At 39.8% G+C, this 22,254-nt stretch overlaps 1 protein-coding gene across 6 annotated transcripts in view; it reads right to left on the bottom strand.

Annotated features, from left to right (window-relative positions):
• CHD2 (chromodomain helicase DNA binding protein 2) overlaps positions 1 to 22,254 on the bottom strand; it is a 124,145-nt gene that overhangs the window by 90,233 nt on the left and 11,658 nt on the right. For all 6 annotated transcript variants that reach the window (XR_009263852.1, XM_058736694.1, XM_058736693.1 and 3 more), the window contains exons 3-5: positions 10,215 to 10,446; positions 6,366 to 6,452; positions 4,069 to 4,130 (exon numbers count right to left, since the gene is read on the bottom strand). Coding sequence is in view for 5 of the 6 variants with exons in the window: in XM_058736694.1 (XP_058592677.1) it covers positions 4,069 to 4,130; positions 6,366 to 6,452; positions 10,215 to 10,446 (381 nt within the window). In the remaining variant the exon portion in view is untranslated. The remainder of the gene's footprint in view (positions 1 to 4,068; positions 4,131 to 6,365; positions 6,453 to 10,214; positions 10,447 to 22,254) is intronic.

Here is a 22,254-nt window from a genome sequence, read left to right as displayed (position 1 = left end):
AGCCCTCCTCCTCTCAGTGACAATCCACTGAAGACCACAAAATCAGGAAAAGTCAGACTTACACATTCTGGGAGGATCTGAACAACAGAAGGCTTAGAAGGCCTAAATGAGTTAGTATGCATGTGTATCTGAAACTGGCTGGATTATTTTAAATTTTGTTTTAACTTTCAAGAACAGAGGGAAAAGTTAGATCAGCAATACTAAGTCACTTTGTATAAAGGGAAGGTGAAAAAGAGTGATCATTATAAAATGATTACTTCCCAACTCTGTAGATGTAGAGGGCTCTCCTAGATCACTGGCTTCTTCTATATAATGCAAACTTTATGAGCACGACTCCCTGACTAAGCCATATGTATAAGTCAAGCTACAAAGAGGAGTTGTCTAAAATATAAGGTTGTGTTTAAAATTTTTTTTCATATGTTATAGGAGATGTGAATTGCCAGATCCAGCTCTAAGAGGGCATCGGCAGGATTCCCTAGGAGAGAATCAATGGAATTTTTACCAAAATTTTGGGGACTAGGGATAAAAATACCAAGGTCTGGCCACTGAGGCCCCACGGCAATGTAAACAGATATGAAAAAGTCAGAATGCAAGCTAACGAAGTATGGTTTTCTTCCTTTATTGGAAAAAGGTGGCTGGCAGAACACAAACCCTAAGACAAAAATCAAATCTAAATAACTGTAAAATTCCTTTGTAAATAAAATGGGCCTAAATTCTGGCCAAGAGTCACTGAGGCTTCCTACTAACTATCTCTAAGAGCCCAGAGAAGAGGATTCCTTTCCCCTCCACTTTAGAAGGCAGATCATGAAAAGAGGAAAAGAACTGCTTAAACTTCACTGATTTTCAGTACATTTTCCCAGAGAGAACGCCTTTCAGGAGCAAGTTTCAATGAAAAAGAAAACTCTGGGGCAAATTCTCCACTGTGTCACAAGTTTCTGACAGTTACAATTCAAAGAACTGGAAAGAAAAAAATAACTATGGTCCCAGAAGAAAAACTTCCAAGTGATTTACGGCTAACACATTTTTTTTTTTCATTCCAGTTGGGAGAATATGTTCTGGAACCATTCTAGAGTGGCTTGAAAAACTGATGGTACGATAATGAGCCAGCATAGGTCCTCTACATTTCACAAATTTGGACAATATTAAGAAGTACTGGGGCGCCTGGGTGGCGCAGTCGGTTAAGCGTCCGACTTCAGTCAGGTCACGATCTCGCGGTCCGTGAGTTCGAGCCCCGCGTCAGGCTCTGGGCTGATGGCTCGGAGCCTGGAGCCTGTTTCCGATTCTGTGTCTCCCTCTCTCTCTGACCCTCCCCCGTTCATGCTCTGTCTCTCTCTGTCCCAAAAATAAATAAAAAATGTTGAAAAAAAAAAATTAAAAAAAAAAAAAAGAAGTACTGCATGGGAAAGGGTTGAATAATCAAAACAGCATGAGTGGGTCAAATAAAATTTGAAAAATTATTGGTTAGCATGACTAGGTCAGGAGTTACAATCTCCAGTACCCACTCGGGCCAGGTAAGGACTGTAAATGGAGTCAAAACAGAGAACTCCCAGTCTATCTGAAGATTACAAAGACCACTTGTTATGAGGACCAGTACTGACAGATTTTCTCAAAAAAAAAATCTAAAACTCTGAATTCTTAAGCATCATCCCTCAAATTTTCAACACTGCCAACTTGAAAAATGTTCTCAATATCGTGCAGAAACATTATGCTCTATAGCTTCTAAATTTTTTAAATGCTAACTTACATTCTGACTCTGGGGAGTTATTCCCTTGTAAGACTGTATTCTTCAAAGATGCCAACGTCATAAGAGCACAGAAGGGCTGTGAAAGACCACTAATACAGGATCTAATCCTAGATGGGACCCTGCAGTGGATGTGGGAAATGTTATAAAAGACATTCCTGGGTCAAGTAACAAAATGGGGATATGGATTAGACAAAACTATGTCAGCAATGTTAAATCTATTTGTAGTAAAACTATCCTGTGCTTAAGAAACAGAGTATCCTTATTCTTAGGAAATCCACACTTCAGTATTTAGGGGTAAAAGGCCATGATGTGTGTCAATCTTAGTCTTAAGTGGTTCGGAAAAAATATTATATGCATGCATACATAAATATTTACAAAGAAAGCACTCACAACAATAAAAACAAATGAGGCAAAAGTGGTAACCAATGGTAAATCTGGGCAAAATACACAGGCAGTCTTTGTACTACTGCTTTATTCTTACAACATTTTTAAACTTTGAATTTTTAAAAAGTTTAAAAAACATAGCTTTTTAAAGACTTCAAAATCTGTGGTACAGCCCACTGCGTTTCAGAAAAACCTTTCCTTATGCTAATACTTCAAAATCTCTGCCCCCTTTGAGTCTCTCAATTCTGAAATCCCCATGCCCACACACTAGGTCCTGTTATGCTTGCTCACATCACACAGGCCCCCGTTAGTGCTGAGGCTTTGCAGCGGGAGTGCCAGCACCTACTGCACCTCCTCCTACTAATTATAATTAAACGGACTCAGGAAAAGAGCTCCCTATAAGCCCCAGTACTCACCTGCTGCCCAGAGGATAGCAGGAAACGAGGCCAGCCCAGGGCCCAAATAAACAGGAAGAGAACTCCCCCAGCTCTGGCTAAGTTCCTAGGGAAGAGGCCGGGGAAAGGAAGGGCACTTACAGAAGATACAACCCCCTGCAAGGAACGAAGAGGTTCTACTCAGGGAAAGAAGGCCCCTAAGAACGGTCAACTTTAGAGACGTCTAGGATTGACAGAAGGAAAGTGAGCACAGGGGCCAGTGCGCTTCTGCACACCCAGACGCCACTGAAGTAGAAACTGGAGGTTTTCAAGCACAGCACCATTTAGATCCCAGTCAGGAGACCAGAAGAACATAGCCAGATAGTAGAGGAAAGAACACATGCACAGACTTCCCGAAAGCCCCCAAAAGGCCATCAGATCAGAATAATTTCCCACGCAGGCCAAGGAATGGGGTAGAAAAAAGCCTTCTAAGATGCCAAGAAGTGCAGGCTTGCCTACAGTTTTTCCTCCAACTCTAACAAGTATTTCAAACACAAATGAAAAGTGTATGTGCTCTGGAGAGGACATACTAAATACTCAACTTTTCCTAACACAGTTCCCAATAACCCTGTTAGGTTGGCAGAAGGAGTATTACTCTACTTTGAAGATGAGTACATGGGTTTAAAAAATTCAAGCTCCTTTGCCTTAGGCCAAATACTTATGAAAGATTACTAATTAGTAATTCTATTACTAATTACTAATTCTAATTACTAATTCTAAAATTACTATTTGAGAACAGAAAATACATATAACTGGGGCTCTATTTTAATAGGTACCATGGACAATCGTTTACCATGAGAAGCCCCTGAATTTGTCTGCCAAGTTTTCAATAGCTACATTTTCAAATGAAGCTCCTCAAGAGGTGGGCTATAGAATTTAGACTGTCAAAAAGATCCAGACACTCTCCAAAAGTAATTTTTTTAATTCCAAAAAAAACCAAAACCAAAAACAAATTTTTTTCACCTTAATTAAGTAGAATTTGTGAATTTTTAAAATAATGAATATATAATCTACGTTCTAAAGGAATGTCATGTTAAGCCCAAGAATTAAAATTTTCTGGTTGGTAAACTGCAGTATTAAAATTATACAGTAATAACACTTTGAAATTTAATACTAAACTGGGTGTCAGTCCAACAAATATAATGTTGCCACACCCACACAAAGAACAAATTAAAAGAAAAAAGAGCAAATCTAAATTTGTTCCTTGCTCAACCAGAATAGAACTAGTGCACATTTTTAAGAAAAACACAATTGTGCTAATCAGGCTAACCAAATGGAACAAGCTGGGGTTTGCCCTAAGAAGTAGTCCAAGCACATGGGAACACATGCAACCCTGAGCTTTGAGGGCTGCGGCAGCAGTGGGTCATGACGGACTGCAACCCAAGACAGCAAGAGAAGAAGCAGACTCCAGGACCCGGGACGGACGACCACACAGAGAAGGGAGCCCCAGAGAAGCTGACATGTTCAAAACCCCTGGGGGAAGTAACTGCCCCATGAAAGACTTACTGTTTCTTCAGCTGCCTCTGGCCTCTTCTTTTTGGGCTCCCACTCTCAGACCCGCTACTTGCCTTCAGTGTGTGAGAGGGGAAAAATGATTACAGACTTTAATTCACAGTTCATAGGGACAACACGATCCCCTGCTTCCACAATCTACTCAATAATAACATTATCCAATGTGAGCTTTCAGACAAAAGAAACCTGTGTTTGATCATGCTCACTCTTCTTTTCCTTTGAAAATTAATTTGTCTGTAATGACAGAGTTACCTCTAACACCGGGAAACCCTCCCTCAGCTTGACTTCTACAAGGGCTCAGTCCAATAAAATTCTCTGTGATGATGGAAATATTCTGTATCTGCAGGGAACAATCTAGTGGCCAGGAGCCACATGTGACTACTGAGCCTCTGACACATGGCTAGTGCGGCTAAGGAACAGAATCTTTCATTTTATTTTACTTTAATTAAAAACTTTAAAAGCGGGGCGCCTGGGTGGCGCAGTCGGTTGGGCGTCCGACTTCAGCCAGGTCACGATCTCGCGGTCCGTGAGTTCGAGCCCCGCGTCGGGTTTCTGGGCTGGTGGCTCAGAGCCTGGAGCCTGTTTCCGACTCTGTGTCTCCCTCTCTCTCTGCCCCTCCCCCGTTCATGCTCTGTCTCTCTCTGTCCCAAAAATAAAAAAAAAAATTTAAAAAAAAAAAAAAAAAACTTTAAAAGCTACATGTTAGAGGCAACCAAACGTGATACTGCAGATCTAGAATATCATGTGAAATGCCACAACATTTAGTGTGTCATTAAAGGTGGTGACTGCTGATTTGTCCCATTTTAGACTCATTACAGAGCATGTTCAATCATGAGCCAACAGTGCCCTGCTGACAGCACTAGACCAAGGAAGGTTTATAGTCAGGAACATTTAAGTGTCTCTTTTCCCCCCAAATTAGGGAAACTATTTCTATTGCTGTCTTGTGCCCTATAGAGAATGTGTTAATGGACGTATAAAAGAGGAAAGAACGGACACAACTACGTGACCGCTTGTAACAAACATGGTTCAGCAACCTTGTCCTAGACACTGTGGAAAAAGAAAACTCGGGCAAACCAGCTCAGAGGTCATTCAAAATAAAACACCATAAAGGCAATGTGGATGTTAACAGTCAATTAGATTTTTAAAATATGCTTACCAAAACCCACCTCCAACTCACTAACCTCTGACTATTAACTTTCATCAGAAGAATGCTACATATTTAAGAATAGCAAAGTCCTTCTCTCTCTCTCTCAAAAATAAGCATTAAAAAAAAAAAATTTTTTAAGGGGGGAGGGGGAGTGCCTGGGTGGTTCAGCTGGTTAAGCAAAGTCCTCTTAAGAATACAGAAAGGGGGGGTGCCTGGGTGGCTCAGTCGGTTGAGCGGCCGACTTCGGCTCAGGTCATGATCTCTCGGTCCGTGAGTTCGAGCCCCGCGTCGGGCTCTGTGCTGACAGCTCGGAGCCTGGAGCCTGTTTCAGATTCTGTATCTCCCTCTCTCTGACCCTCCCCCATTCATGCTCTGTCTCTCTCTCTCTCAAAAATAAATAAACGTTAAAAAAATTAAAAAAAAAAAAAAAGAATACAGAAAGGGGACATCTCACTGAAGCACAGAAGAGCACCTCTTCAGAATGTGGTCTATACACCTACTACAGAGGTAAGAATTGACAAAAATACCACATGAACTGAGAAAGGTGAGAAAAGTCTATTCTATAGAAACAATAGAACCCAGTAATTACCAATTTTAAAAAACAAACTACTCAATCTCTCACAATTAGATCAGACTAAATGTGTGTGAATTATTTTATACTGCACACTAAAAACAGAAAGCAAATTTGAATTAGTTAAAACGCTGTATTTAAGCAAATTTTCCTTCCTTTCTCAGAAATAAATCTGAAACAACTTCCACTATTACATTTGTTTACCAAGCAATGACTCATTTTACAAAATGTAGATTTAGAAACTAGGTATTTTAAAAGGTAAACTTCTTATGATAATCAATTTCACTTGAAACTTGGAAACCTTAAAAAAGAATAAAAACAAAAATTTGAAGCCAATCTATACAATACTCTACTAAGACATTCATTATGACACAATCTTCCTGGTAAGTTTCTTCCTTTAAAAGCCACCTGTGGTCTTCCTTGCCATATTAAGGTGAGAAAGCTCACATTAGAGTCACTTAACTCCAAGGCAACAAGTTCAGTCATGTCAATGGTAGCATATACCAGAGTCAAAAAGGATGAGGTAAGATAAGGAGTTTAAATGTATCCCCTTAAAACATGTCTTTTTCTTACCTCCTCCTTAATATTAAATCGTGATGGTTCTTGTCTGCTTCGGTTTGACCGCCTAACCCCATAAACATCAGGATATTCTTCCCACATCTGTAAAATTAATAGACCATGAGTGAATCCTTTTTGATTTACTATTTTCATTACTGGAACATGTATTTCAATTTAAGAAAATTCAAGTAACTAAATGTCTAAAGGGTGTTTTGTGTCAGTTTTGTTTATGAGACAATAAAGTACCATCTTTATTATTCCGAAACACACTGAAGCTTAACAACGCCTCTTCTTTACTGAATGGCTCTTCAACTACATGACACACTACATACTCGTCATTAAAATATAAACTTACAATTGAATAATATGGCAAGGCTCCTGCTAAACACAAAATCCTTACTGATGAATTTGAAGTCCCTAATGCTTTCCAGTATCAGCTATGTCCACACACTGACCCATCTGGGAAATCAGAAACCAAGCAGGGCTCCAACCATCTATTTGTACATTTCCTCTACTGCCTCGGAATGTGTAACGTGCCAGATGTACGCAAATTAGGCATTTCCAACACTTAGCTAGAAGCTCTCAGATGAGAACCACTGTCTCATCTGTACACTGAACCCTGTCTCTGTACACTGTATTCTCCAGCAGTAATTACCCTTAACCTTTAGGACTTGATTTTTAGTTACAATCCTCGCTGGTAATAGAAATATATAAATGAAGTTGAAAGGAGAGATTAGTTGAAGAGAAATTTTTTTTCTCAATATATCAACACCATCCTATTTAAAAGATGCAAATCAACAAATCTATAGAAAAAATGTAAAAGACCCTTCCAACCTCTAACGATAACAGTCTAATCCCCCAATCTCACTCTCCCTCCCAAAGATAACTCACACCAAGCATACCATGTGTTTTTCTAATGAAATCAGTCACACAGCGGCAAAATGAATTTGGATGGATTGTGGAACACTGAGATGAAGATGTTTAATAGGAGTTAAACATGTAGAAAAGATGCCGGACAGCCAAGATTAGAAATGTGGGCTTGTTGTCAAAACACAGGTGACAGCAAACGTCATGAAAATATTTAGAAAGTGAGGCCACAGAGAAGCCACTGGCTGAGACTCGTGAAGTGTGTAGAAAGTGGACCCCAAAAAAGACAAAACTGATGAAAGACAATTCAAAAAGACAGAATGTCACTAAGGCAAGGGAGGATATTATCAACAGTGCCTTAAAAAACAAAGTGCCAAGTAGGCTGAATAAAACCAAAGCCTCCAAAGAAAACAAGCAAGATGTTCCAGGAAAAGGCACTTTAGAACAAGAATCCAACATAATCATGAAACCCAGTGTTCCCAGTTTATAAAGGTGACAAATCCGTAATGGCCTTAGAATAATCTCAGAGTCAGGAGGACAAAGGTCCAACCAGGAGGAGTTAGGAATAACCAACTGGCAGGATCTGGGTGAGAGGCAGCAGGACATTGAACAAATCTGGCAGAGAAAGGAAGGAGACAAAAAAGTTTACTCTAGCCCTGCTGACCCTGACCCCAACCCCAACTCTTACCCCTTTTTGGACTTCTGCTAAAGGTACAAAATTACTCAACACAGGTATTTAAGGAGCTTTGATTAACTGGGGTAACTAAATCATTTAAGTGTCACTGTACCAGTTAGTTTTATCATTTTAAAATATTAGGCATTCAGGCTCAACTGCTGAGACTATATTACAGGATATACTGTAATGCACACATACTAAAATCATCCTGAGCTCATCTTTGTCCTTTTGAAGGCTATGATATCTAGTTCAAGTCTTCAATTAAAAAAAAAAAAAAAAAAAAAAAACTGCGACGTATACAGAAAACAAAGAACCTTCCTCAGAAGTTCTCATTTTAGAATAGCATCATTAAAGTCACAATCTGATCAGGATGCCTGGGTGGCCTGGTCAGCTAAGCGTCCGACTCTTGATTTCACCTTAGGTCATGAGCTCATGGTTTGGAGGTGAGTCCTGCATCAGGGTCGGCACTAAGAGTGCAGAGCCTGCTTGGGATTCTCTCTCTCTCTCCCTCTCCTGCTTGTTCCCTCTCTCAAAACTAAATAAGTAAACTGAAAAAAAAAAGTCACGATCCAATCATTCTACCTAGTTAGTACATCCATCTACCTGTTAACCTTATTAACTTTTTGGAATTTATTGCCTTAACTTTGAAAGTGTATTTTAGGAGCACCTGGGTGACTCAGGTAAGTGTCCAACTCTTGATTTTGACTCAGCTCATGATCTCAAGATTCTGAAATGCAACCCAGCGTCAGGCTCTGAGCAGAACACAGAACCTGCTCAAGACCTTCCCCCCTCCCTCTACCCACTACCCAACTTGCACGTGCAAACACACTCTCCCTCAAAAAGTTTTAAATTAAAATGTATTTTAATATTTCTGTCTGCAACTTTACTTGTATTTTGAAATTCAGTCTTAGTAATAATTTCTCCTTTCTTAATTCCCTTTTATCTACTTATATAAGGTTAAAAAAAATTATATATACACACACACACACACACACACACACGGTCTTACAGTTAACAGCTGAGAATCCCGGTCAACTAGATTTCAGTGAAGTTTTAAACACTATGTAAGTCACAATTTCCATGATTTCCTTTTATCTTTTCAAGTAAAGAATTCCTCACTGCACAGAAGAAAGTTATATTCAGATGTTTTCTATCCATTATACTTTCTTCAAAAGTGTGTTGTGGTGTTCTGAAAAGAATACCCAGTCTAGATGTAGAGGAAACCAGACTCAGACATTATCCTCTGAAGATTGCCCAGCAAAGCCTTCTGCTACAAGCCTGGAGAGTAAGTTTCTGAGTTTAGTGATACTCAGAGCAAAATCTCTCAGTGGTAATCTACACGCAGGGTGTTTTTGCATTTCCACTTGTCAAAGGTTCACTGACACACTGAGCAGGTAGACAAGGTACAATACTTGAGTGTCTAAGTCACTGGTGATGACTGAATTAGCAAGGACAGCTTTCATTTTCTTATCCCTAACGGCTTCAGATGCTTCATCTGTTGAAGCATCTATCAAAGCTATTCTGTAGAACCTGCAGGTAATTTAAAGTTATTCGTACTACTACAAAAATCTGAGTGCTCAGACGAAGATTTCTGTCTTAAGAGTAATAAAAACTGATTTAGCATAAAACTTTCATTAGGACATCTTTTAAGTTTCTAAAAGAATATTCTTTTGCATTTTCAGTGATTCACACCTAACTGTCTCAAAATGGAATTTTAAAAGATAAGCTGTGCTCTTGTGACTAATTAGGCCAAGTCATTAATTTTTCCCCAAAAGGAACGCATCCCAGTTTGTGCATCAATGAGAAGACACTATGCACTTCAATTTTTGCCTTTTTGCATTCTTTGCTACAAGACTCCTCCGTTAAGCAAACAAAATCCTTATTGCCTAGATGCAAGTAACTTTTTTTCCTATGAGAAGTATTTTCCTTCCATCCTTCAGAGAAGAAAAATTGCCCTTATTCTTGAACTGTTATTATCCATAACTAAGCTCCACAACTACATTCCATAATCTGTCAGTAATTCACTCTGTAGTGTTCGGTATTATTACCTTTTTTAAATGTTAAAAACCGAAACTATAAAAATTTGTCTTTTTGCCCTGTAATTTGATGGTTCGTGTAATTATTTCCCTTATGGCCCTGTGTCTACTATATTCAAAGAGTAGAACAGAAAGCAATCTTTATATCCACAGACAGTGTATTATTACAAAAGGTGGTGGTAGTTTTCATTATCCGAATACACTAGTGAGTTTTCCATGTGAAATAAAGTTCTGCTTGCTGGTCCTAGCCAGCAGCACATTTTCACTGTATAGCAAAGTAGATACCTTCTTCACATCAGCTATCCGTTCCTTCTTAGAGGCTGGCTTCTCTTTGGCTTCTGGAAGGACTGGCTGGGATTTGGAACCCACCGACTCACTTTCAGATTCCGACTGGCTCTCTGAAGATTCAGAACTGCTATTTGACTCACTGCCATGTCCACTTCCTGGATCGCTGCCCTGCTCACTCTCCGACTGGCTGCCTGAGTCTGAACCCGAAGCCTCTTCAGATGCTGAGTGACTTAATTAAAAAAAAAAAAGTACAAGATATAAGAACTGCCACATAAATCTGTTTTTTAAAAATTCCACATAAATCTTTTTTAAAAAGGGGTAAAATGACAGCTGAGAGTAATTCTAGTAATACACAATCAAAATCTTCAAATTCACTTTTACATTCTTATATTGCCAATAATGTCATTATCGTTCCAAACATTCCTAGCAGCGACCATTTCCTGAGTGCTTAGATGATGCCATATACCACTTAATTTATATAAATTAGCTCTTTTACTAAACTCAAAAAGGGCATGTTATTTTCTCCTTCACTCAGATGAGGAAAAACTGAAAAATGAAACCTTAATGACAGGTAAGGAAAAACTAAAACTCAGAAATAATTAAGCAAGTATCCCAAGATGACACAAGCAGAATTTGAAACCAGGTCAATCTGTCAGGATCCACTAAGTCTTATTTGTTCAGTATCAGTCTTTCCGTCCTCAAGACAAATATTCCCCACACTCAAAGAAAAAATCAACACAGAACAAAACAAAACCAAAGCGAAGTTCCCCAAAGAGTAAGAATGCAATCTGGATGCAATTATCTAATCACTGGTTATCAACAATAGGTGCAAATTTGGGGAGTTGTATTGAAAACACACCCACTAACCCCAACCAGAGGTCCTGCCTGGGAATCTCCAGCAGTGAGTTCCAGAGCTGATAGCAGAAAAAAAATAAACAAAAAGAGCACTCTGAGTCTGATGTGAAAGCGTAAACAAATAAAGACTGCTATGGGCTACCACACATGCCACCCCTTCCTCATTCCAAACACCCCTCAGGAGGGAGGGACCTAAGTAGGCAGATGACAGCAGAAGCTACAAAACACAAACACCAGAGGCTGTGGAAGACTGAGTATCAATCCTGGAAGCCGAGCAGGCTACATACCCTGCCCATTTTCGAACAGTAAAAAAGCAATTCAGGGGCACACTGGTAGCAGTGAAGCCACTTTAAAGGGAAAGCCCTACAATGAGAAAGAATGAAATCTGGCCATTTGCAGCAACGTGGATGGAACTGGAGGGTATTACGCTAAGTGAAATAAGTCAGGTAGAGAAAGTCAGATATCATATGTTTCACTCATGTGGATCTTGAGAAACTTAACAGAAGACCATGGGGGAAGGGAAGGGGGAAAAAATAGTTACAGAGAGGGAGGGAGGCAAACCATAAGAGACTCTTAAATGCAGAGAAAAAACTGAGGGTTGATGGGGGGTGGGGAAGAGGGAAAAATGAGTAATGGGCATTGAGGAGGGCACCTGTTGGGATGAGCACTGGGTGTTGTATACAAGCGATGAACCACGGGAATCTACCCCCAAAACCAAGAGCACACTGTAAACACTGCATGTTATCCAATTTGACAATAAATTATATTTTAAAAAATAAAGATAAATAAATAAAGGAAAAGCCCTCAACTGGATGGACTCCAGAAAAAGGTGGCCAGTTCAACTCTTCTGCTTAGAGCTAAAGCATAGGAGGGGAGGCTAGCAGCAACCCAGAAGCTAGAGTAACCGTAACTTAACCCAAAGGGCCTTGAGTTCAGCAACCAGGAGATAAAGGGCACGCGGCATGAAGCCCAAAAGGTTAAAGAAGAGAGGCTTCGTATTTACACCCACTATATCTTCCCAACTAGAAATTAGGGCCTATCAGTTGACAAACGTGTCCACACAATGACCAGGGCAGTACACTGGGAACTGGGATTGACCCTCCAAAATCCCACATGATCCACAGTAAGTGCATTACAGCAAAGGCGCCTTTGAGTTAAGATGATGCAGTCAGTGAAGGGGGGAGTTGTCCTAGCCTGGGGAGGGGAAAAGAAGGGAAAAACCATGTATTAATTACCTAATCATCTAATAGGTGCCTGGCCTTACTCTAAGTACTTTACATGTATTATTTTGCTTATTTCCCAGAACACCCTATTGGGAATTTTTATCCCCACGTGAGGGATGAGAAAACTGAGATGGGCAAGGATCCCAACCTCCAAGTCTGGCTCTAACGTCCATATTCTATTTGACCACAAGGGTTCAAAACGTTAAGAGACTCAAAAAGTAAACCTTTTCCATGTTATACAATGTCCAAAACTAGCTAGGCATCCCTGTTAACAGGTGATTCACACTTCCAAGGCCTCATCATACTAACTCCTTGGCCCTCTGAACAGTAAAGGCGGACTGATCCAGCTGACTAAAGCACCTGAAGTCACTTATCCTCCACCTGTGATCAAGCATAAGGCAGTCCACCAGGCAAAGAAAACAAAGAGGAAGGCTGGACAGTATAGTTAAAAAGTGCAGGCTGCAGCATCCACAGCTTGGGTCTCAGTCCTCGGCCTATCTCAGCCTATGCCACTTTTTAACCTGTGCCATCCTCTGTAAGGTCATGAGACAGCTATGACAAATGGCACCTATGACAGCAGCACTCTATCAATGTCGGGGCCTTATCCAAACATTAGGCTTTTCAGAATTTCACAATTTCACATTTCCCTTCTAACACAAAGTTCTTCCCAGCTAGTGCTCATTATTAGTGAGTCAGAACCATACAATCCATGGCAGTAGCTGGAAACGTTATTACTTTTGCCTCCACCATCTGCTCACAGTTTTAAAGGTCCAGAGGCAGCTCCAGAATTTCCTTACAAGGAGTTTATAAAGAAATCACTTTTCACTTAGAAGGGGAATTAGGAACATCCCTGGAGGTTGCACTTACACAGCCAAAGCCCTGAGTGCTTAGAGAGGCCTGGAGGGTGAGGAGTCATCTGGCCACCTCCCCTCACCCACCCTGGGCCTGATGCTGGTACCATCACGTCTCAGCATGCCGGATGAAACCCGGCCTCCACCTGTCAAGTTCTCAGGACTCAATGCCTAACCATTCCTCCCCCTCCCCTCCCCCCCCACTGCCCCAGCCTTACTGAACCACTGAGTACAGAATGAGCCCTAGGATCGCTCACCTCCAATCTCTGCTTGTGACAAACACCACTCCAATTCTTAAAGCCTCAGGTATTACCTTCTCTAGGAAAACATCCTTTGTGCCCTCGCCATTCCTAAACTCAGCACCTTTTAAGTCTTCCATAATACTCTGCCACAGCAACTGTGCCAGAGCAGTTACTCCCATAGGCCACTCAAGGAGGCAGCCTCATTTCAGTCTGCGCGTCAACCACTGGCTCTCGTTACTTTTATTATTATTTTTTTAATGTTTATTTACTTCTGAGACAGAGACAGACAGAGCATGAGAGTGGGAGGGGCAGAGAGAGTGGGAGACCCAGAATCGGAAGCAGGCTCCAGGCTCCGAGCTGTCAGCACAGAGCCCGACGCGGGGCTCGAACTCACAAACCGTGAGATCATGACCTGAGCTGAAGTCGGTCACTCAACAGACTGAGCCACCCAGGCACCCCGGCTCTCATTACTTTTAGCAATGACACATCCCAGCCTAGGGGATAGACTCCAAAGCCCCAGTTGTTAACATCCGTGCCTCTTTGCCTCCCCATTTGTCCCATCCTATGCAAGTAATTTGGTCACTTGTTGACCTCCCTAACAGATGTGAGAGCTAAACTGTCTTCTTTGACGTTTGCTGTGCCTAGTATGCATGCTAGAGAACAGAATGGAAAGGCGGACTTACTGACTTTGCTAGAATATGCAACCGTTTTGAAACACTTGAAATGAATGGTTTTTTTAAATTACTGTAATGCATAGTATCTCCAGACAAGGGATTAAGGCTGAAATCTCATTTTGGCAATCACCACCAACTAAAATTGTCACAAGACCTTAGTATGATCCATATAGTGCCATGAAACACAAAACATTCCAACAACAACCAGACAGAAAATATTCAACTCCCAATTTTAAAGACACAGGAAGTCACAAATAGCATTCATCTGCTGAAGATAACTAGAATAGTCCAATGCTAATAGTCCAGTTAGCATTTTGTGCTGAAAAGCAAGAATCACTGCAGATGTGATGGAAATGTCCCAAACCAACACCCACGATGGGGTATGTGTATATGTACGCTACATCACTCCCTTTAAATTGCCCCAGTTACTATGAAAACTCTACTTTTATTTAATCTGTCCCCAATTAGTGGGACATTTGGACTATTTTTAAATTGTTCTCTTAACCAACAAGCCACAGATATCCTTGATATACTTCCATATTTCTATATTTCTGAGTAGAATATTTATATTTCCAAAATGTTCACCATAACTAATAAAATATACCTATCCTAGTATATGCCTTCTGCAGCTGTAGATTTGTGTTTGTGGAGGGAAGCGACCTCTAGAAATGTAACAGTGCACACAATACCTTTTAAGAAAAAAAAAACACCACCTATGTTGTTAAGAGTGGTTTATTCATGGGGGCGCCTGGGTGGCTCAGCCGGTTAAGTGTCCAACTTCAGCTCAGGTCATGATCTCATGCTCCGTGAGTTCGAGCCCCGCGTCGGGCTCTGAGCTGACAGTGCAGAGCCTGGGGCCTGTTTCAGATTCTGTGTCTCCCTCTCTCTCTCTGACCCTCCCCCACTCATGCTCGGTCTCTGTCTCAAAAATAAATAAACGTTGGGGCGCCTGGGTGGCTCAGTCGGTTAAGCGGCCGACTTCGGCTCAGGTCATGATCTCGCGGTCCGTGAATTCGAGCCCCGCATCGGGCTCTGTGCTGACAGCTCAAAGCCTGGAGCCTGTTTCAGATTCTGTGTCTCCCTCTCTCTGACCCTCCCCCGTTCATGCTCTGTCTCTGTCTCAAAAATAAATAAACGTTAAAAAAAAAAATTAAAAATAAATGTTAAAAAAAAAATTTAAAGAGCGGTTTACTCTGTTGGATGAGTTATTTCAAGTATATTAATGGAAACCATCAACTACTTGTGTAATTTCAAAAAAAAAAAAAAAAAAAATCAAGTAAGCATGAAAACCAAACCTCCAAAGAAACAAACACCAAATTCACAATTGCACTTACCTCTGGGGGCTGAGGGAGACAGATGTGATCACAGAATAATATTGGTGATGTTACATGACTGAAGCTGAGTGGTGAGTTCATAGTTGCTCATTATATAAGTATCAGTCTTTTTAACACTTAAATGTCTCATAATATATCCAGACAAAAGAATCAAATGCAAGGCAAGAGATACTAGTACCCCAATCCTACACAAAATGAGCTACAGATTTGAAAGAAAGACTGTTTTTTAAATTATTTTTGAAACCAGAAAGTCATATTTAGCAGACTTAAAATAATATTTAGGGAAAAAAGGTGTTTTTAAAAAAAAAAAGGCTAACATCATATTCAATGGTGAAAAGGCAGAAAGCTTTTCCTAGAAGATCAGGCACAAGTCAAGTGTGCCCACTCTCACTGCTCCTCCTCAACACAGTACTTTAAGTCCTACCTAGAGCAATCAGCAACAAAAGGAAATATAAGGTAACTGAAAAAGAAGTGAAATTGCTTCTATTTGCAGATGGCATGATTTTACATGGAGAAAATCCTAAAGACTGAACCAAAAGGTTGTTGGGTCTAATCAATGAATTCATTAAAGTTGCAGGATACAAAATTAACCTACAAAAATAAGTCCTATTTTTATACACTAAAAATGAATTTTCTGAAAAAAGAAAATCGATCCCACTTACAATAGCATCACCAACAATAAAGTACTGAGGAACACATTTAACTGTGGAGGTTAAAGATCTCTATTCTGAAAACTGCAAGACATTAATGAAAAGAATAAAAGACTATACAAATGGTGCGCACCTGGCTGGCTTAGCCAGTGGAGCATGTGACTCTTGATCTTGAGGTTATATATTCGAGCCCCACATTGGATGTAGAAATTACTTAAAAATAAAATCTTCAAAAAAAAAAAGGAAAAGTATTTGGTATTCATAACTTGGAAGAATACTGTTAAAATGTCAGTATTATCAAAAACCATCTATAGGGGCGCCTGGGTGGCGCAGTCGGTTAAGCGGCCGACTTCAGCCAGGTCACGATCTCACGGTCCGTGAGTTCGAGCCCCGCGTCGGGCTCTGTGCTGACAGCTCGGAGCCTGGAGCCTGTTTCCGATTCTGTGTCTCCCTCTCTCTCTGCCCCTCCCCCGTTCATGCTCTGTCTCTCTCTGTCCCAAAAATAAATAAAAAAACGTTGAAAAAAAAAAAAAAAAAACCATCTATAGAGTCAATACAATCCCTATCGAGATTCCCATGGCATTTTTTACAGAAAGAGAAAAAGCAATCGTAAAATTTATATGAAACCACAAAAGACCCCAAAGAGCCAAAAATAAATACAAAATTTTTTAAAAATCTTGAGAAAGAAGAATAAAGTTGGAGGCATCACACTTCCTGATTTCAAATTATAAAGCCACAGGCATCAAAACAGGATACTGGCATTAAACAGACAAACAGACCAATGGAACAGAATGTGAGAGCCCAGAAATAAACCCAAGCATACACAATCAACTAATATTTGACAAGAAAGCCAAAAAAAAAAGCAAAAAAAAAAATGGAGAACAGACCCTCTCTTCAATAAATGGTACTGGGATAACTAGATATTCATATGTAAAAGAACCAAATTGGACCCATATGCTACACGACTCAACAAAAATTAATATAAAACATAAACTAAAACCATAAATTTAAGACCTAAAACCATGAAACTCCCAGAAGAAAACAGAAATAAAGCTCTTTGACAGTAATGTTGGTAATAATTTTTTGGATATGACACCTAAAGCACAAGCAACAAAATCAAAAATATACAAGTGACCGGGGGGCGCCTGGGTGATTCACAGTCTATTAAGCATCCAATTCTTGCTTTTGGCTCAGGTCATGATCCCAGGGTCATGAGATGGAGCCCCACAATGCCTGAGATTCTCTCTCTCCCTCTCTCTCTGCCCCTCCCCTTTGTGTATGCGCTCACACGCACTCTCAAACATTTAAAACTAAATAAATTATCTTCTGCACAGCAAAAGAAACCATCAACAAAGTGAAAGACAACCTACCGAATGGGAAAAAAATATTTGCAAATAATATATCTGATAAGGAGTTAACATCCAAAATATACAAAGAACTCCTATAACTCAATAGCAAAAAAAGAAATTATTTAATAAATTAAAAATGAGTAAAGGACCTCAACAGACATCTCTCCAAAGATATACAAAAACCCAACAGGTACATGAAAAGGTGCTCAACATCACTACTCAGTAGGGAAATGCATGTAAGAGCCACAATGAGATGTCACCTCACACTAGTTCAGAATGGCCATCAACAAGAAGAGGTAACAAGTGTTGACGAGGACACTGAGAAAAGGGAATCCTTGTCCACTGCTGGTGAAATTGTAAATTGGTACAGTCCCTATGGAAAACAGCACAGAGGATACTCAAATTAAAAACAGAACTACCATATGACCCAGTAATCCCACTTCTGGGAATATATCCAAAGGAAACCAAAACACTAACTCAAAAAGATATACCTGCACCTCCATGTTCATGACAGCATTTACAATAACCAAAACATGGAAACAATCTAAGAAAAAGAAATACCGTGTAGTCTCACACGTGGAATCTAAAGTAACTAAAAAGTAAATAAAATAACTTTTTAAAAACTCATAGGGGGTGCCTGACTGGGTGGCTCAGTCAATTAAACACCTGACTTCAGCTCAGGTCACGATCTCATGGCTCATGGGTACCAGCCCCACTTCAGGCTCTCTGCTGTCAGTGCATTGGGTCCTCCATCCCCTTCTCTCACTGCACCTCCCCCACTCACGTTCTCTCTCAAAAATAAACAAACGTTAAAAAAAAAAAAATCTCATAGAAAAAAGAGATTAGACTCATAGTTGCTGGATGCACTGAGAGGAGGGAGAACTGGAGGAAGGTATTTCCAAAAAGGTGAAATTTCTAGTTATGAGATAGGTAAGTAATAGGGACATAATATACCAGATGACTATAGCTAACACTGCTGTAGGATTTATCTGAAAGTTGTTGAGAGTAAATCCTACAAGTTCTCACTACAAGAATTTTTTTTTTTTTTTTTTTTTTTTTTTTTTTTTTTTTTTTTTTTACTGTACCGGTATAAGATGGGATGTTAGCCAAACCTACTGTGATAATCATTTTACAGTATATGTGAATTAAAACACCATGCTGTATGCCTTAAACTTACACAGTGACATATACCAACTGTTTCTCAATAAAACTGGAAAAAAAATGATATTACCTTTACAAGAAAAAGAGTCTTAATAAAGGTACAACTCAATTAATTTGCATACTTCTTTCCTAGGAGGATAAGCTCCTAAATGTTGAAAAAGGAGTATTTTTTAAAAAAAGAAAAGAATATTTAAGAAACAAAAATTATAAACACTGACAGTCTAGTTATTCCCTCCAAAGGCAAGATTAAATATTACGCAGACTTGCTATTAATGCCGAACTATAATACAAAATAACTGTCAATACTAAATTGTAGCTTATGATGCTGATGTACCGGGGTCCAACTGAGTTAGTAGGAGAGGAGACCTTTAATCAGGCTTTCACCTAAACAAAGTAATAAAATGAACAGATTTCAAAGGCATTAATAGGGATAAAGCAATTAAAAATGGAATATTCTGGGGGTTCCTGGGTGGCTCAGTCAATTGAGCATCCGACTGTTGACCTCGGCTCAGGTCATGATCCCAGGGTCACAGGGTCCAAACCCACATCAGTCTCCAGGCTGAGCATGAAGCCTGCTTAAGATTCTCTACCTCTCCCCCTCTGCCCCTTTCCCACTCGTGCTCTAAAATAAAAAAAAGGAGTACTCAAGAATCTACCACATATACAAAATCCTCATGAAAAGTAAGTGTATCTTAAAGTTACTCCAAACCTAATTTGCAAACAAGTCTTGTAATTTTTCATGGAACAATCACGACACGGGAAAATCAGTGCAAAAATAATGAAAGGGACTTTCGTTAAAACTGTGATTTTAGGGGCGCCGTCCGACTTCAGCTCAGGTCACGATCTCGCGGTCCGTAAGTTCGAGCCCCGCGTCGGGCCCTGGGCTGATGGCTCAGAGCCTGGAGCCTGCTTCTGATTCTGTGTCTCCCTCTCTCTCTGCTCCTCCCCTGTTCATGCTCTGTCTCTCTCTGTCTCAAAAATAAATAAACGTTAATTAAAACAAAAAAACAGGGGCGCCTGGGTGGCGCAGTCGGTTAAGCGTCCGACTTCAGCCAGGTCACGATCTCATGGTCCGTGAGTTCGAGCCCCGCGTCAGGCTCTGGGCCGATGGCTCGGAGCCTGGAGCCTGTTTCCAATTCTGTGTCTCCCTCTCTCTCTGCCCCTCCCCCGTTCATGCTCTGTCTCTCTCTGTCCCAAAAATAAATAAAAAACGTTGAAAAAAAAAAATTAAAAAAAAAACAAAAAAACAAAAAAAAACCCTGATTTTAGATTCTAATAGGAAATAAATGTTTATGAAAAAAAGCTTAACACTTCTCACTTGTAGATAGAAGTGGATTTGGTAGCTCTTCAAAATCCTTTTTGAAGGTGGCAGAAATGTAGTGTGAAGTATATTTCACAACTGGACTTTGAGAGCAAGCAGCACTGGAATAGCTCTTGTTCCAGTTTTAATTTATTACCGTTTCCCACATGGCCACAAGAGGGCAGCACAGCAACATGTCAGTTAGAAAGCCTGTGGGTTCTCTGCCCGAGAGCTGCCATTTCAGGCTTTGGGTAGTGTTTACTTTCCTAAACACTTAACAAAATGGCTGAACTGCTTGGCAGAGGATGTTTTTTTTTTTGCGTTGGTGATAGAAAAATCTGGTAAAAACAAAGCAATCTACACTGGAACTCCTTAAAACTTATTTCCAGACTACATTCTACCAATGATATAATAGCTGATATTTATGGAGCACTTACGCATCAGGCATGGGCAAAAATTGCCCTCTAAATCCCTACAAAAACCCTCTAAGTCAAATTATCCTCATTTATAGAAAGTCTTAGCCCAAGTGTGTATACATATGTTATCCATCAGCCCCACAGTATGAATTATGGAATCTACACTCTTCAACTCTAACTGGTATTACTATCCCCGCCACGCATACATACGTTCTTCAGTTAAACAGATCCTTAAACCACCCAAGGTTGATGCAGAATGATTCCTTCTCAATCACTTCTATGTGTTTGAAGAGTACAAAAAGGCAAAGATCATTAAACCATGAGTTTCTTATTGATAAAAAAAAAATACTGGGTGTAGTTCCTTAAATAAATGGAACTGCATTTAAGACCTTTAAGACCTCCTCCACCTCTCGTTCAAGTCCTACTATTCTGAAGAATAAGCTACATTATAAACAAGGTTAAAAGACAAGACTGAGAAATTTCAATGTATGCACAACAAAGGATTTCTACAGAGAACATAAAAATAACCACAGATCAAAGAAAAATCCAGTAGAAAACTAGGGAAAGGAAAGGGACATGCAACTACAGAAGAAAAACTGAGATGGCCAAGAAACTTATAAAAAGAAATTAAACATCAGGGGTAATTTGAAAATGTATTATCACAACAGATTAGTTCACATTCACCTGCTTTGTAGAAATTAAAATGTATGATAGTATTAAGTGATGGGGAGAAAACAGGGGAGACAGTATTCATACACCATTACTGAAAAAGCAATCAGCAGATGCTTTGCAAAGCAACGTGGCATTTTCCAGTAAACCTCAAAATATGCATATGAATCATGCAATTAAATCTGTGAGTATATAACCTGGCAAATTATTGAACTTGTGCAGGAGGTGGGAAGTATAAAAACGTTCACGGCTTTGCTCATAAAAAAAAGGGGGGGGGGAGGAAATAATCTAAATTTAGATTCATACTGTGCAATTAAATACAAGTTAGACCTAGTAGGGTTTATATTTATAAATGTCACCATGACAATTTCAAAAACTATTCAATTTTTAAAACAAAAGCACATTACATGAACCATGTACATTTTTAAAATACCAAGGTTTTTAGATGCCACGTTCATGAAAGTGACTAAGGAGAAGGGGCAAATAGGATTTTAGCCGTATCTAACTTGTTTAAAGCTTTAATTGTAGTCTTTCAATTTTTCTGAGTTTTTCTGAATTTCTCAAAAAAGAGCTATGTTTCTAAGATTGCAGAATTGATCAGTATTCAGAAGCAGACCTTCCTGCAGTACCTCCCAAATTAAACTCAGTGCTAATGTGGAAAAAACACCTACCTTTGATAAGCATGTTCCTAACATTTTCAACCGGTGCCAGAGGAAACCTTGTCTTGATCACACTACTTCTGCTCCTCCACTAACCAAATAACACTGAGTAGTCCTAAATAGCTTAGGAAGCATCAAACAAATGGCACTCAGGCACACAAACCATTAGGAAAAAAGTGAACTATAGCAAGAAGCCTAGATGAGGTACAAACCTAGATAATCGTTTCACAAAGAGCTACCCAATTCAGATCTGGCAAGGCACGAAGACTAGACAAGGATAGGACAAGCTCTCTGCAGGAAAGAACATCAAGACTTTCTAACCCACCAAGTAATGAAAACAGGTACCAGGGGGAAAGCTGTTCCTATAAACCTATCATCTCAGGTGGGTACCATTTAGAACCCTGAGGACAGATGGGACTAGTCTGAATTCCTTTCAGAATATTTAAAGTCTTATCTTTCCTTACTAACCTTTAGGCTATGAAATTTAGACTTTCGAAAGATAACAACTCCAACAGTTCAAAGGAGATTTAAAAGTCCTGAATGCTAACCTCAATAGTAAGTGCAACTTCTGCCCCCACAGAGTCAGAGGAGGGAAGTACGGTCCTTGGATCAAGCCACAGAAATCAGTCAGAACGGTGAGAACTCACAACTTTC

Source organism: Neofelis nebulosa, chromosome 7 (assembly GCF_028018385.1).
Source record: "Neofelis nebulosa isolate mNeoNeb1 chromosome 7, mNeoNeb1.pri, whole genome shotgun sequence".
In the NCBI taxonomy this organism is placed as follows: domain Eukaryota; kingdom Metazoa; phylum Chordata; class Mammalia; order Carnivora; family Felidae; genus Neofelis; species Neofelis nebulosa.
The sequence above is the reverse complement of the archived record's forward strand: the minus strand, read 5'-3'. Positions and strand labels throughout refer to the sequence as shown.